Genomic DNA, 16,324 nt, shown 5'->3' on the forward strand with positions numbered 1-16,324 from the left:
GGTCTCATAAGCCTTTCCTCTCCTACAAAATGAAAGGATTTTTTCCCCGAACATTAAAAAAAAACATAAAACTGAATCTCCTGTTAGATGGAGATCATTTTGCAGCATTTCCAGAAGGTGACCTCCAGCGAGGAGAAGGCCTCCAGTCCTCAGCAGCTTGTTGCCGTGGCGAAAAGATGGACCAGTCAAATGGATGGATTGTTAACCAATCACATGCCATACCCCTGCATTGTTATGACTGTCCCTGAGGAAGCTGCTCTCTATGGTAACGTTCAGCAGGTAATTCATTAAAGCAAAAACCTAATCCTGTTGCCATGACACACTTTGCTCAGATAGATCCTAAAATATCAAAATATGGTAAACTAGAAGGGCGCTCAAAAAGCACATACCTCCACCAAGGCTAACAACTTGGATCATGTCCCACTCCTCCATAAAGTGTCAGCATCAGGTTGAGAATGTACGACACAATAACAATACCCGTCTAGTTGTTCACTCTGACTCAGACAGAAAAAATGCAACCTGTACTGCTCTCTCTCATATAACTCTCAATAACACGCTGACCTGTCAGTTGTGACAGTAGACCGTCAAAATATCCAATATTTTAACTGTCTTTTAACACCAAATCCTCATCATCCTCGTTAGTCAACTCCTGGTGTCATGTGATAAGATTGTAACTCTGTGGTGTGATTGCTGCTGTGATGAACAGACACTTAAACTTTATAAGCGTAGCATCATAAAACGTATTGATCATTAGTGAGTGTAACCACTGATGCACAAAAATGAACCAAACAAGTTTTATGTCAATAAAATAAATGAAGCAAAAGGTGTGGCAAGTTATCTAATGTGCACGAACATGGTGTAACAGCATTAACTTTGCTGACCGCACAACCTGAGCAGAGTATATATTCAAGTTCACATTTATTATTTACATTAATCTTATTATCGAATGTTATACATTTTTTAAGAATATAACAATTTTGCTGCTATATTTTATGGTAAAAAAAAATTGTGATTTTATTTAAAGTTTCTCTTCCTACAGTTCATCCTCATGACTCTAGAGAGCAGTAAGATCTCAGAACTGTTGGGGATGTTGGATTTCAGCCCAGATGTTGGACAGAAGACTCTGATCATAGCCAACTGCGCTCAGGAAGTTGAAGATGTTTTCAAGGTGAAACAACAACTTCAGTTCTTATATTGTTAACCCCAGTGCTATAAATCCTCTTTGGAGAGGTAGAATCACTGTTTGCCCAACACATCAGGTTTTATCAAACTGTAAGTCTTGTCTACCTGTGAAGTACACTCAGCTGTGGTAAGCTTCAGTACATTGTCTAAAACAATGGAAAGTTGGCATATAAGAAAAAATATACACTTTGTTTGTAATGTGGAGCACAGAGACAAATTTTACCACCAGTTGTAACAATAAGGCGAGACGATGTTAAATTAGTTTTTTATCCATTATACTCTACATCCACATGAATAATAATGAATAGTGATGACATCACAGTATCCAGAGTTTCCCTGAAGCTAAGCAGTGTTTTCTTTTTTTTCTCATCTCCAGGCCGTGAGTCACAAATCTGCTTTCTGCCTCAAGACTCACGAAGGATTGCCATACCAGTTCGACTTTGTCATCCAGCAGTGGAGGAAAACCATCGGGCCTGGAACTCATGTTATTCTGGGTAAACAATGATTCTGATAGCTGCTCTTTACTTAGCAGTAAACAATATTTGGAGCTCACTAGGTCTGGGAGTCATTAGAATTTTATTGATTCAGATTCCACTTATATATTCAGATTTTCAAGTACAATGTACGCAACTTTTTTTTTCTTTTTAGCATTAACAGAATATTAACATAGCATTGCATACATTTATAACTGCTTGTTCCTGTACAACGTATTTATAGGATAAATACTTACATACTATAAAGACATTTTCTAGAAAAATAAAAGTCCATCAGAGCAGCAATGGGGGCAAAATGTGATAACTAAAGAAAATTCAGTGCTGTAGGTAGACAACACAGATTTTAGGAAATTGGAGAGCATGTTAAGATGTATGCAACGATCCACAGTTTTCTCTTTAGTCATCTTTACCTTCATTGCTGAAGACAACTGTGTCTCGCGGCCCACAGTCCCTGGCTCATCCCGAGACAGGACTCAATGTCCTTGTGCTTGCTGAGCAGGCTGACACACTCACACTTGGAGACCCCAAAACATCAAACAAATCGATTATTTTGTGCTTTGCTGCACTAAATATTTGGCCCGATTCAATGCGCGTATGGAGGACCATACATGACTTAAGTATAAATAAATAAAAAAATAAATGAATGAATAAATACAGAAAAAAATAAAAAAGGAAAAACATAAATTAATACAGAAATAAATAAATAAATACGTTAATAACAGAAATGTCTAAATAAATGTCTTAAATATATTTGCACATTTATTTATTCCCTGCTTTATATTTTTCACGTTTTCAATTACCTTATGCTAATGAGAAAGGCGGGCCTAACCGCAGTCTCATGCAGGATTGGTCACGGGAGTGTAATTATCCAGCCTTTTAATGCTGACTGGTGTCCAGTAGCTGTTTGCAGTGTTGAGCCAGTTCACACTTAAAATGAACTAGTTCAAGTTCAGAGGGTTGGTTCAGGTTATTTTTTATTGGGATGATTAAGGTGTCAGTAATCCTGACTGTGAGCGTCACATCTCGTGTTCTCCTGAGCACAAGGAGAGAGCAGAGAGGAGGAGGAAGCAGAAACTCCTGCTTGGAAAAAAACAAGCCTGCAGCTTCTGCTCTGCCCATGAAGCAGCTGATCTCTGAGCAGATGTGACCAGAGAAACTCTGTGTTTTCACTGTTTTACAAAGTCACTGAGCGGCTGCATCGCGGTGACGAGCTCAAGTCTCAGTTTCTGTCTCTGTGCGAGTGTGTGGCACTGAGGGGGGCGGAGCCCCGGTGCCTGCGTGTGTGTATAGCTCAGTTGACCAATCCTGCTCGAGACTGAGTTTTGGACCTAATACCTCATTTACATATGAGACAATTAAATGTGGAATTAAATAAATGTTGAAATACGTAAAAGTTGCGATAGATAAATTAATAAATGTGTTAAACTTATTCCCACATTTATTTCAACTTTTATTTTTTTCAACACATTTATATTTCAACATTTAATTGTCCATATGTAAATGAGGTAGGCGGTACCAAACTCAGTCTCGAGCAGGATTGGTCAACTGAGCTATACGCACACACAGGCACCGGGACTCCGCAACCCTCAGTGCCACACACTCGCACAGAGACAGAAACTGAGACTTGAGCTCGTCACCGCGATGCAGCCGCTCGGTGACTTTGTAAAACAGTGAAAACACATAGATTCTCTGGTCACATCTGCTCAGAGATCAGCTGCTTCATGGGCAGAGCAGAAGCTGCAGGCTTGTTTTTTTTCCAAGCAGGAGTTTCTGCTTCCTCCTCCTCTCTGCTCTCTCCTTGTGCTTAGGAGAACACGAGACGTGACGCTCACAGTCAGGATTACTGACACCTTAATCATCCCAATAAAAAATAACCTGAACTAACCCTCTGAACTTGAACTAGTTCATTTTAAGTGTGAACTGGCTCAACACTGCAAACAGCTACTGGACACCAGTCAGCATTGAAAGGCTGGATAATTAAACTCCTGTGACCAATCCTGCATGAGACTGCGGTTAGGCCCGCCTTTCTCATTAGCATAAGGTGATTGAAAACGTGAAAAATATAAATCAGGGAATAAATAAATGTGCAAATATATTTAAGACATTTATTTAGACATTTCTGTTGTTAACGTATTTATTTATTTATTTCTGTATTAATTTATGTTTTTCCTTTTTTATTTTTTTCTGTATTTATTCATTCATTTATTTTTTTATTTATTTATACTTAAGTCATGTATGGTCCTCCATAGGCGCGAGCCGACTTGCAGCTTTTAAACACCCTTTTCCTTTTTGTCGTTTTCTCTGTCAAAGCACAGCCAGACTTTTGATCGTCCTCATACTGCTGCTCGGACGTTAATTGTTAATACTAAGTGGTAGCTCTTATAACAGACAGAACTTGGCAAGTGAATAAAAAGCTCCTTGCATGACCCTCCACATCTTGAAGACATTTGAAGCCTTTTTTTCTAAATAATGATTATATCTCTTTACGGTTGATTAAAAGAGAAATTCAACTTTTTTCACTAGTACATGAAACCCATAATTCTGCTCTAATTAGGTATCAACCTACAGTTCACTGAATTTTCTCCCTGAACATTAGGAGTGCTGCTATCCCTGACCTTTTGTTCTTTGACAATTGACTTGTAGTGACCACCAACGAATGTCTGAAGTGTTTTGGAATCAGAGATGCATCTTGCGTCATCCACTACGGTTTCCCCACTTCTCCCAAAGTGTTTGGCAGTCGACTCTTCAGCATGTCTGAAAACTTCAGAAACCTCTCGGAACGGGTGAGAATATTCGAGTCATTATTCTCAGGATAAATTTGGTTAAAAAATATTTTATAAATAAATCCAGTAAGTGCCCTGGATAAAATGTGTCTTTGATTTCTTTAAGGTTTCAACCCAGGATCAAACAGCGAGCGTCCCTCCTGTCACCAGGTCAGTGCTGTTGATCTCAGAGAGGGACGCTCCTCATGTTGTGGGGGTTGTGCGTTACCTGGGACGAACTAACGCCTTGCTGCCCCCTGAGCTACTGTCTTTCGGCCAGGGCATCCATATGGCAAGGGAGGACCTAAAGACCAACAGGCCTCTCTGCAGCTACCTGAAGAGCCTTGGAGTCTGCAGGTCTGCTTCTTCAAATAATGTTAAACTGCTTTATGAATTATTTGTATTATTTGTGAGTTTGTGTAATTTTGTTTTTATCCAACACATGGGAGTTTCAACAGAATGTTAAATACTGAATTCTGAAGAAAAAAATATTTTACACTTTGCTGATTTGTAAAATCGTTTGTTTTTTGTTTGTTTCTCCTCTGCAGAGACAGTAGAACATGTCCCGACCGTCACAAGTTAATTTCCCAGCTGGACCAGTCCGACCTTCCTGCATCTGGTGTCATAGAAGTGAGGACATTTGTATCTGTTTCTTTTGTTGTGTCTCTTGTTTCTAAATTTCTGTCAAAGATTTCTTTCTCACTCCTTACAGAACTTACCTATAAACAGACAAACAAAAAGATCTGCTAATTTAACAAACTTTAACTTTAATTTTCTCAAATTGTGTTGTTTGGAAGTTTTAATCTCGTTTATTGAAAAAATATTAAGTTCTTTGATTTGAAATAGTTAAATTGAGATTAATCTGCTGCAGAGTACAGTGTACTAATTTGGACCTGTGTTGTGTCTCAGGTTTTACCTCTCTATATCAAGACGGCATCAGTCTTCTATGGTCGCATCATCAGGAAAGATGAGACTGGTTTTGATGGCTTAGCATCTGAGATGGCTTCTTACTATGCTGATAAGAAACCAGGAGCCGGCACAGAGTTGTCGGAAGGAGGCCTATACGCTGTGCAGGAGGACAACACCTTCCACAGGTCTGACCTAAGAAATAAATACAAGCTCAGGAGATGATCACACATGCTTTACAGGCTTGAAACATCCTTCAGCCACAACACTTGAGGCTGAATGACACAGAATTTTCTTATTTTTTTTAACTGTAGCTTATTTCACCTTTAAGAACGGTATTGGTCTTTCTGAGTTACAGCTATGTAGGTAAACACCTGTTAACAGAATTGTTTGCACCCTGGCAGGGTGAAGATCCTCTCCGTTCCCGACAGAGGTGACCGCTTGTTTTTCACGGTCTTCGTGCGGTTTATTGACAATGGAAAGGAAGAGGAGGTGAAATCCCATCAGATCCTTCAGCTGCCGGAGCAGTTTCACTCTCTGTCCTGCCAGGCTGTGGAGATCATTGTCTGCCGCGTCAAACCAGTTGATGCCGAGATCGACTGGCACCCAAAGGTTCTTGCCCATCACCTCACTTTGCTCTTACAGATGATCACAATACCGCAATTTTTTTTCTATATTAATATACTTCGTTCATCCATTATGTCAGGAGTTGACAAGTAAGTTTGGCCGTGAGCCAATTGTTTTGTAAGCCAGGAGATGGTGGGCCAGAATGTAATCAAAGATTAATCAAGAAATTCATCTTTAAAAAAGCACCTGACATTTTGAACAGACTGTTACAGAATGCTTAGTTAACTGATTCACTGTAATCAAATAGTGTTGTGATGCTGTTATTAACACAGAGCCACAGAAATCAGTCAGTATTTTGGTTTTGCACAGCAGAATAAGCCTATAATAGTAGTATGTGTCTTCTAAACTCTGGGTCGAATCAATCAAACATAGTAAACTCCAGTTCTGTTCAGGTCCTAATAACTTGTGATTAGTGTTGGTGTTTATAGTTAAAGTGTAAAGTGAGCGCAGGTCAGGTGTGGAGGGAGGATACTCAGACAGACTCTGACACGATACAAACCAACCGCTGCTTCTGTTCTGATCCTAAATCAGCAGTAATAATAATTTTACACAGTCTGTCAGTAGTGGACGCCTTTCCCTATTAGACATTTACGGGCTAGTTTCCCTCCTCTCCCTCAATTCAGCTTCACGTGTGTCAGTGTATGATGGGGTGGTAGATGAGATGAGGAAGCGACATGACTTGAGCTCATACAGAGAAACACCAGCTAAAAGTTTGGGTGCACTGGAAAATTCTTGGTCGTTCTGGAGCCCTGTTTATAAAGACAGCTTTTGTTTAGTCATGCAATATCATAAATTTTTTCTGCAGGTCACCAGAGCCATCAGTCAGAAGATCCGAGGTCTGCAGCACCGCACCAGAGCAGTTCTCAGTCTCGGAAACACTGTCTTTGTTGATCCCATGGTGCGTTTTCACTCATCATCTCCTCATAAAGTCACTGCGTTATTGATGGTCAACATTTTGTGAGCTATTCGTCAACCTTGGTCCTATAATTGTGGGTTTGTGAATGAATGATACACACAAAAGCTTCAAGGCTCCAGAAGATCGCCTCCACTGGCAGCCGCAACACAGTGGCAGTGGCTACAGTATAATCTTATGTGGCAACAGTGACACTCAAGTGACAAGTCTCACTCCAATGAGACTCCAGTCCTGTGAGACTTGGGTAGCTGCAGGAGGACGGTGATGGAAACATGAGTGGGAGTTGCAGAGGAGTTGAGATTTTACTAAGATAATTTTTAACGGCTGAAATTCTGAATCTTTTTCTAATGTGGATAATCTCAATGAAGCATTTGACTTTGATGTTCGTCCATACTTGCTTGAGCCGGAGTTTATGTAGGGACAGAGAGTAGACAGAAAAGGAGGAACAGTTGCTGCACAGTTGAGTGAGCTTCACGTTAAGAGAGACATGCGTAATGTTGCTAGGCTTTTAGCAAAGATGCGAAATAACAATTTGAGCCTTTTATTGGTGGAAAAACATTTTATAGACTGTCACTGTTGCCCCATAAGATTACATTGCCCCGTTTCATGGCTGCAGGTGGAGAAGAGCTACTGGACCAATTTCAATAGTTTTAAACAAACCAGAGCTTCCTTTCAAGTCTGTGATCCTTGGACGGTTTGGTTTCTATGGGCATCAGCAAATTTGGTAATTTCCTGTTTTCGAGGTCCGGATGAGCCAGGTGCCCGGAATGAAAACTGTCATCAACGAATATAGTGTCCAGTCTGAGATTCTGAATACTGGAATGGGAGTCGGCAACCCGGAGCATCTAAAACTGCTGAGGGCACTGTGCCAGGAGGGGGAAGACAGCAGCCGCAAAGAGGCAGGCCCCAACTATGGGTAAGGCAACACTGAACTGAGACAACTGTCAATAAATGAAAAAGGCTGAAGCAGTATGTTGCCTGTGTCGTTTGTAGATTGAAGGACAACTCGGTGTCTCTTGAATTCAGGATCAAAGCTGAGGAAGAAGTTCTGGCTGAAGTCTTCAGAGCAGCCAAGGCCAGGAAGCTCTCTGACCCTCCTCCACTCGAGCCATGTGTGCCATTAAGTCCAGTATCTCCAATGAACCACACCCCAGTCCCAGCACCACCAGCTTGTCAACTCCGCCTGTTCCCAGTGTTTGAGCAGGAAGCTCTTTCAGAAATTCAGGCTGCAGATGAACAGAGATACAATCGCACTCCTGATCTAAAGTCAGCTAAACAGATGATGAGGTTGGTGTCCTCACTCCCAAGTTCTGCTCAAATAGATTTACCAATAACACTGAAAAATCACTAGTTTGACTAGGTTTTATTTTTTTCAGACTTCAAAGCTTTTTCTTCTGTTACGTTTCGCTGAACAGTTTCCTGATATGCTGTAATCATTATTTCCCTATTGAGATCTTTCTTTCTCCAAGATCTCAATAGTATACAGTGTTTCCCCTAGGTTTACAGCTTTGGGGGGGGGGGGGGGGGGGGGGGGGGTTCACATCAAATTCATTACCGGCCAAGTGTTAGTGCCTGCATTTGGCTCCTTAACACTCTGGTTCACTTTAGGAGGTAGCAGACGGTTCCTTAAGGCAGGTTCAGAATACAGGAGATTTAAAACAGTTTTTTACATTAAGATGCATCACACACATGAGAAACTTCATTCATGTTCTTCAAATTAATCTCAAACATGAACTTGTATTTGTGAATTGGAAAATTATGGTGCATCACACGACAGGATATTAAGATTATAGTGCCGGGTTGAGTAATCAGGGATCACATGATCTTTGTCAGGGGCCACCAACACGGTGCCCGCAGGGACCCCGCGAGTCGCCCGCAAGGCATGCTCTAAATTAAAAAAAAAAAATAAATTAAATTTGAAATTTCAAAAATAGTCAAACCACCATCACTCTATGCCAGTGTTTTCAAACAGCTAGGGCGCGCTACTGGGAGGGGGACATGTGTGTGTGTGTGTCCAGACAGCACACACACACACACACAGGCCCCGGGGCTCCGCCCCCAATCATTCGTTCAGAGCAGTGATTCTCAAACTGTGTGGGGCGCGCGACCGTTAGGAGGAAATGTGAGGCGCAACTAATATTAGAGCCGAACTAATGTTTTGACGTCTGCATCTAAGCAGTAAACAAATCGCAGTAAACAAATCGCTCTTTCGCCGTAGCCAGTGGTCAGCAGCCCGCGGCTTCAGCCCCTCTGCAGCGGCTCCCTGTGCAGTGACGTGCACGTCGCGCACACACTCAGGCCCCGGGGCTCCGCCCCGCCCCCACCCACTCACTCAGAGACACACACAGTGGAGAGCATCGTTCACGTGAAGCAGCCGGTCAGGGACAAACAAGAGACAGTGTTCAAAAACCAAGTTGAAAAGAAAGTACGATGAAACCTGTCTTGCTCTTGGGTTCACAGTCAATGTGGTAGGACATGAGGAGCGACAAGTGTGTATTTCATGTCTGAAAACTCTATGAGACCAAACAAATTAAGAAGACACTAAGAAACATTACACCCTGTTACATGCATGTGTTCTTTTTGGTTGAGCTTTATCATCTTTGTGACAAAGTGATTTTAATTGAATAAATTTTTTCTCTATTTTTTAAAAAGTACAGACTGATGGAGGAATGTAGTGATAAATGTCACCAGGTTGAAAAGAAAGTAAGATGAAGCCTGTCTTGCTCTTGGGTTCACAGTGAATGAAGGAGGACATGAGGAGAGACTTGTATGGATTTTAGGTCTGAAAACTCTGGCAGCTGACAGTATGAGACCAAAAAAACGAAGAAGACACTTAGAAACATTACACCCCAGTCATATGCATGTGTTATTTTTGGTTGAGCTTTATCATCTTGTAACAAAGTGCTTATAAGTGGTTATTTGGTTATTTTTGATCTACTTTTGAAAAAGAACAGACTGATGGAGGCATGTAGTGATAAATGTCACCAAAAGTACTTCAATTAAGTTGAATTTAAGCAAAGTTGAAACAGTTTAACAGAAATAAATGTTGCATGTATTAATATATCTGTTTCCTACAATCATTGTTGTGGAAATCATTGTTAATAATTATTTCGAGGAATAATTAACATTAACTTGATCAGACAGTCTCTTCACATATATTATTAATAATATTAAAAGGTGATCTGTGCAACTCTGTTATTCAGGACGTGTGTATCAAACAAGCAGTGGTGTATAAAGTACTTGAAAGCCATACTTGAGTAAAAGTACAGATATCTTACTTGAAAGTGACTCCGGTAAAAGTCACCTGTCAGAAAATGACTTGAGTAAAAGTCTTAGAGTTGCTCATATTAAATGTACTTAAGTATCAAAAGTATCTGGTGTTGAAATGTAATCAAAAGTAAAAATGCTAAGTGCTTTTTATAGTAGGCCTATACAGACACAAAACAACCCAAAATTGTTCAGTTCCGGATTTATTTCAACTGACTGAAAAATTATAACATCACTATATATATATTGTAAAACTGGGCCTGATTACCCAGGGTTTCATTTGGCGAGGTCCATTAAAAAACCTGAATTGTGTGCGTGAATATGCAGTAGTCCACGACACAGTGTTTGTTTTTGGTTGTGTTGGCTGAAAGTTGTTTTTGCGTTTGCTTAAATAATTGGTTGTGTTGTTTGTTTTTCCATCTCGACTTGTTTTAAATCTGTTTGTTTTGTTGGACTTGGACATGTAAGACTAAGTAGACACGGCCAACCAATGATAATCTATTTACCAACAGTTTTTGTTTAAACCATATACTTGCAATATTTTCTTTAAGACAGGTTAACCACTTGTTGCTTTGAGTTATGTATTTATGTGCAGATGTTGACACGAAGCAGGAAAGGGAAAACGAATGTGAATCGAAAAAGGAATACCTTCAAAAAATTATGTAAAGTCACCTAATAAAGGCCCTCAAAAACCAAATTCATTTGCCTGAATAATAATCCTTACAATTTCAATAGGGCCTCACGTCTGTCAGTGCCTGTCAGTGCCTGTCAGTTCCTGTCAGTGCTCTGGCCCTAATAATAAAGACTGAACCGAGCTCCTGCAGGAGCAAGAGAGCGAGAGAGGTGCACCGTGCGTAAAGGTGCACGTTGCGCCAACCTCCGCTGCTCAAGTAACGAGCCAGTTTTTTTTTTTTTTTTTAACTCTTTATTTATAGACCATTTTCATCTTTTAGTACAGGGAGGTAAAACAAAAGACAAATACAAAACATTGAACAATTACCAAAATTCAAGGTCCAGGGGTGATCAATAAATCCAAAAGACAAAGTATCAAACCCAGTACGTGCATACAGTCTCACTCATTGGCCAAGTAGGCTTGCCATTTCTGCCATCGTTTTTCAACGAGCCAGTTTTGAGAATGTAAGAAGTAGAAAGTACAGATGTTTGTGCTCAAATGTATCGAGTTAAAAGTCGTCAGGGAAATAAATACTCAAGTAAAGTACAGATATGTGAAAAATCTACTTAAGTACAGTAACAAAGTATTTCTACTTTGTTACTTCCCACCACTGGAAAGAAGTGGGCCTTCGTACTACTCAGTACCTTCGAAGTAGCTCTCAGTCTAAAAAAGTTTGGTGACCCCTGATCTATGTAATCTAATGGTGAACCAGATGTAAACCTCCAAGTACCAACCGCCACCTTCTGAAAAAATATTGAAATTCACAAGATCAAACAAATTTTGGAACATAATTATACTGCATATGAACAATACTGAGCACATACATCAGCATCATAAGATAGTCCAGTCATAGAAAACAATCAACACACACAAATTTCAGAAATATTCAAAATATCACGAGTGTCTTTAACCACAGTCTGCCTGACTTGTGGATTTAACAAAACTTGTTGATTTACAGGAACAGAGATGGAGGTGAACTTTGTCCCATGACCAACCTGGCTGGTTGTCTCAACTCCTTCGATAGTGGTAAAAATACATTTCTATTCTTCAGCTTCACAGGTTTTATCCTAATTTACACTATTAGATTTCCGATATACTAATGTGTTTTCCTGCAGGTGGCAATGAAAGTCAAAGCCAGCAGGTCACCGTCAGCACTAATGAAAAAAACTACGATGAAAAAAGGTACAAGACAAGTTATCTGGATAGTTAAAAAAAATATATTATTGTAATTTCTTCACTTGTGTTTACAAGCATTATTCAGATTATAGACATGTTATATCAGTTGTTGACTGCTATAGAAACAAGGTGGTTTATTTTTATAACTAAAGGTTAAATATATTAGTCTTTACTTTGGTAGTTTCAGTTTCCATCCTCAGATCCGCTGGTACCAGACGTCCGACGCTGTGATTGTAACAGTGAAGTTGATGAACCCAGAGAGTCAGCGCTGTGACTTCTACCTTGACAGGGTCATCTACAGGTCTGTCAGGAGCAGACCACCAATGATCACTTACCTCCTTCACATCACATCAAACATTTACTGGAGCTTTTTATCCAGATCACTTCACACAAGTGGGAGTGGGCACATGTTTAGCATAGCATCTGTGTGAGTTAAACTCACAACAAACCTGAGCTTAAACCATGACCAAGAAAAATACTGGTGGTTCCATATTAAGGAAACATATCAAACATAGTTTGGAGTCAAAGTTAATGACACAATCTCATATATCCTATATCTTTGATTGGCTGAGCTCATCGTTGCTTGATTTTGCTTGTTCGAGAAATGTTCACCATTTTATCTTACTAATATACTGGTCTTTAACGACCTACTGCTGGAGCCTGATAATAAAGAATTACATAATCAAGTCTTGATGTAACAAAGGCGTGGACTAGTTTTTCTGCATCTTTTTGTGAAAGGACATGTCTGTTTTTTGAGATATTACGCTTGTGGAAGAAGGCGGTCCTAGAAATTTGTTTTAAGTGAGAATTAAAGGACAAGTCGGGATCGAAGATCACTCCCAAGTTCCTGACTGTTTCATGGGAAGCAAAGGCAATGTCGTCTAGAGCTGCGATATCATTAGATAATGTATCTCTAAGGTGTTTAGGGCCAAGTATTAGAACCTCTGTTTCATCTGAGTTTAATAAGAGAAAATTGCGGGTCATCCAGGTTTTTATGTCTTTGTCACGTGCTTGGAGTTTTGTTAATTGATTACACTGTTCAGGTTTTATTGACAAGAACTGGCTGTCATTCGAATAGCAGTGGAAATTTACCGAGTGTGTCCTGATCATTTTTCGTAGTGGAAGCAAATATAATGAGAATAAAATTGGGCCCAATGCAGAGCCCTGTGGAATACCGTGGTTAACTTTGGTGCGCATAGATGACTCAACATTAATTTGCACGAATCGGAGTCTATCGGAAAAATATGATTTTAAACCAGTTTAGGGCGGTTCCTTTAATGCTAATTACTGTTCTAGTCGCTGTCATAATTTGATTGTCAATAGTGTTGAATGATGTACTAAGATCTAACAGAACGAGGACAGACACTCTAATAAAGTTATTTGATGCCATTAGTGACTTTTGCAAAGGCTGTCTCCGTGCTGTGATCAAAAAATGAATCGCTAGATGAATCGCTAAAAAAACAATCGATAGGTGCATAACACTAAATTAACGTCTATTGGTGCAAAAAAGCAAAAAGAAAGAAAACTGAAGTAAATCCTTGTTTTTATGTGTAATCAGATTAACAATCTCACTCTCTGCTGCTTTGTGCTCAGTGGCAGAGTGAACAGTCAGTCCTACAGAGCTGACCTGGAGCTTCAGGGCAACATTGCTGTGGACCGCTGCTGCTGGGAAATGAAGTCCAATGAGCCAGTCCTCAAACTGTTCAAACAACAGCAGGGGCACTGGGAAAAACTGCTCAGGAACAAGGTACTGCAGTTACATTCGTTTATTCCACCTCAGAAATATACTGCTGGTAGTGAAAAGTCTGGAAAGCATCAAAGTACTGACAGTAATGCAATATACTATTGTACTCTGCCATACTGTACTATTCTAAGCTGTACTTTTTAGGGATGTTACACCTCTAAAATGACAAAATCCCAAGACTGCTGTATATTTTGTATTTTCTCTTACAGAATATTTTTGTGAGTTATGATGTGGAGCATTTTGAGAAGAATGAAGACAAAGCACCAAATGGTTAGAGCCATAGTACGTTAAACCGTTAAAAACCGTTAAAACGTTAAAAATATTTGCTACATTAAACCGATGTGTATTCTTTTTGTGTTTTGGTCTCCAGGTCTGTGGTTTGTGGCGAACACAGGAAAGGATAACTTGTATGTGAACTCAGAGAGTGGCAGTGAGAGTGACTGAAGATAAACTCTGTGCTTATCTATTACAATCTAAGGATCACAGGAATATTTTTGTCATACATTGAGTTGTGACCATTGACGACCTCAATAATAAGGATTGTACTGTCAGGGTTCTGTGAATAGAAACTTCTGCAGTGAATTATCTGAACATTTCAGATCTTTGAGATTTAAACATTTAGGTACTGCTCAAAGTCTGATTCATAAATTTATCTCAAGTAAAATGTGGCATGCAATGTGACTGTCACAGTTAAATGTTATTAAGAGTTCATCCATAACTTTAGCTAGAATCTGTTCACCTCCATGTGAAAAAGAAAAGAAAAGAAGAAAATAGGCTCTGTCCCTATTTGTTTTTCACTGTTGCCATTTTTCATTTCTAGATAGAAGCTCTGTCATGCTAAATCTCTATCTAATGAAAACTAATTAAAATAGTCCAGCTATCAATCCCTCTGTCATGAAGCTGGTTATCTTCTTTGTAGATTATTCAACTTCATTACATTTTGTAGGCTGCAGATTGTGGTCCTGTTCAATTGCATTTCATTATATGGATAAATGCCTCTACTTCCTTGTCCACCCCATCAATGTGGGTCAGACTTACAATAACAAATAATAAGTCTTGTTTGTAAACTGACATGTCATCAAAAATTCACGACTTTTTCCAATATGTTTGTTTATTTTCTATGTTTTGGGAGCTACCTTTAAGTAATTCCACTTCCAGCTATGAGTAGCTCCTCCAGTTTGTGCTTATTTTGGGGCGGTACTAAAGATCCAAATCATCAAAGTACGATTATAAGTAGGGTTGGGCGATGTGAATTTAATTGGCATATGACACATCTCAGACAGAAAACAGGAAAAACATAAAATGCTTCCATACTGCTCATGTGGTGTCAAGTGTTTGCAAGCCCCAACATTCATAATTAAGCCTAAAAGTCCACCAGAAGTGCCGTCGGACATGCTAACGTACGCACGTTAGCATGTCCGACGGTCACTAAACGCACCTCGTCTGAAGATATCAGCGGACATTTAGGCTTAAAACTTGGTGTTAATGATATCGAATTTGAATGTCGGGGCTTACGGACAGTTAGATGACACCACATGAGTCATATGGAGGCATGTGATGTTGTTTAATTACGTCTGAAGCTTTGGTCAACAGTTATGTCAGTTGTATTGGATTCTGCTCACTGTTTACCCCTGAAACTCCACAAGTGTTGTGTGGACTCAAACACTTCACCCACCCCTCCGTCGACATTGTGGTCAGTAGATAATTGATGATAATAATAATAAACTCATATAGCACTTTTGTGCTTTGACAACAAAGCAAGAGAGGTAAATAAAAACTTGTCTCACATGATGGTGAAACAGAGACGACAAAAGTTTTAATATTAGGATGAACTCTTTATTTGTGGTGAAGGGTTTTGGCAGCTGAATTGAAATAAAATAGAGAAATGTCTAGAGAAAAAATAATTTAAATTTAGTGTGGTTTGCTAGCAGTTCATTGGACTTTAAATAATAAATAGAAATTGTGTAGCCTAAATGACTGAAAACACCGCAGCAACAAAAATCACATTCATCCATCTTTAGTTTAAGCAGAGATCTAAGATAAAGTTAACTTTATCAAGCCCACAATGGAAGTTTTATGTTTTCATCTGTGTTTGTTCCATTGTTGGCAGGATTACGCACATGCACCGACATGAAAGTTTTTTTTTTTTTATACCTTTCAAATGTTTGATTTGATAGTTATTAGCGTTCATAGTTTAGTCTCTCGAAGTACAGCTTTTGAAGTGAAGGTGAACGGTGCCATTAAATGATTGTGTATTTTTGGTTGAGGATGTTCAAACCCCTAGTTTTGTATATTTTTGTTGACTATTTCTCTGTTCCATATAAAGACTGATAAAGTTTATTTAAGGGGAACTCAGTCATGTGTCTTTTCATCTTATTGTTTGCTCTAAAACTTGTCTGGCTGTTTTCCTCTCCCTCGGAAAAAATACTGCAAGAGCTACTTCTGGTTCTCTGAAGTTTGAAGTGTCACAGTAAAAACTGATTATTTGGTGTGTTTTTATTGGTTGTAATTTAGTATTTAAAGTCAATTGTATAGTCAATTGAACAACACTAGATTTATAACATTTTTTTCTGGTGGGAC

General features: G+C 39.4%; 1 protein-coding gene across 1 annotated transcript in view; it reads left to right on the forward strand.

The window, feature by feature from the left end:
• tdrd12 (tudor domain containing 12) overlaps positions 1–14,188 on the forward strand; it is a 28,263-nt gene extending 14,075 nt beyond the window's left edge. The window contains exons 19-35 of the mRNA XM_061077296.1: positions 88–279; positions 1,040–1,168; positions 1,559–1,676; positions 4,320–4,459; positions 4,578–4,795; positions 4,987–5,068; positions 5,348–5,532; positions 5,749–5,956; positions 6,777–6,869; positions 7,628–7,800; positions 7,878–8,171; positions 11,783–11,853; positions 11,931–12,006; positions 12,188–12,301; positions 13,594–13,747; positions 13,954–14,014; positions 14,115–14,188. Of these exons, the coding sequence (XP_060933279.1) occupies positions 88–279; positions 1,040–1,168; positions 1,559–1,676; positions 4,320–4,459; positions 4,578–4,795; positions 4,987–5,068; positions 5,348–5,532; positions 5,749–5,956; positions 6,777–6,869; positions 7,628–7,800; positions 7,878–8,171; positions 11,783–11,853; positions 11,931–12,006; positions 12,188–12,301; positions 13,594–13,747; positions 13,954–14,014; positions 14,115–14,188 (2,382 nt within the window). The remainder of the gene's footprint in view (positions 1–87; positions 280–1,039; positions 1,169–1,558; positions 1,677–4,319; positions 4,460–4,577; positions 4,796–4,986; positions 5,069–5,347; positions 5,533–5,748; positions 5,957–6,776; positions 6,870–7,627; positions 7,801–7,877; positions 8,172–11,782; positions 11,854–11,930; positions 12,007–12,187; positions 12,302–13,593; positions 13,748–13,953; positions 14,015–14,114) is intronic.
• Positions 14,189–16,324: the final 2,136 nt, after the last annotated feature.

This window comes from Limanda limanda, chromosome 8 (genome assembly GCF_963576545.1).
Source record: "Limanda limanda chromosome 8, fLimLim1.1, whole genome shotgun sequence".
Classification (NCBI taxonomy): Eukaryota; Metazoa; Chordata; class Actinopteri; order Pleuronectiformes; family Pleuronectidae; genus Limanda; species Limanda limanda.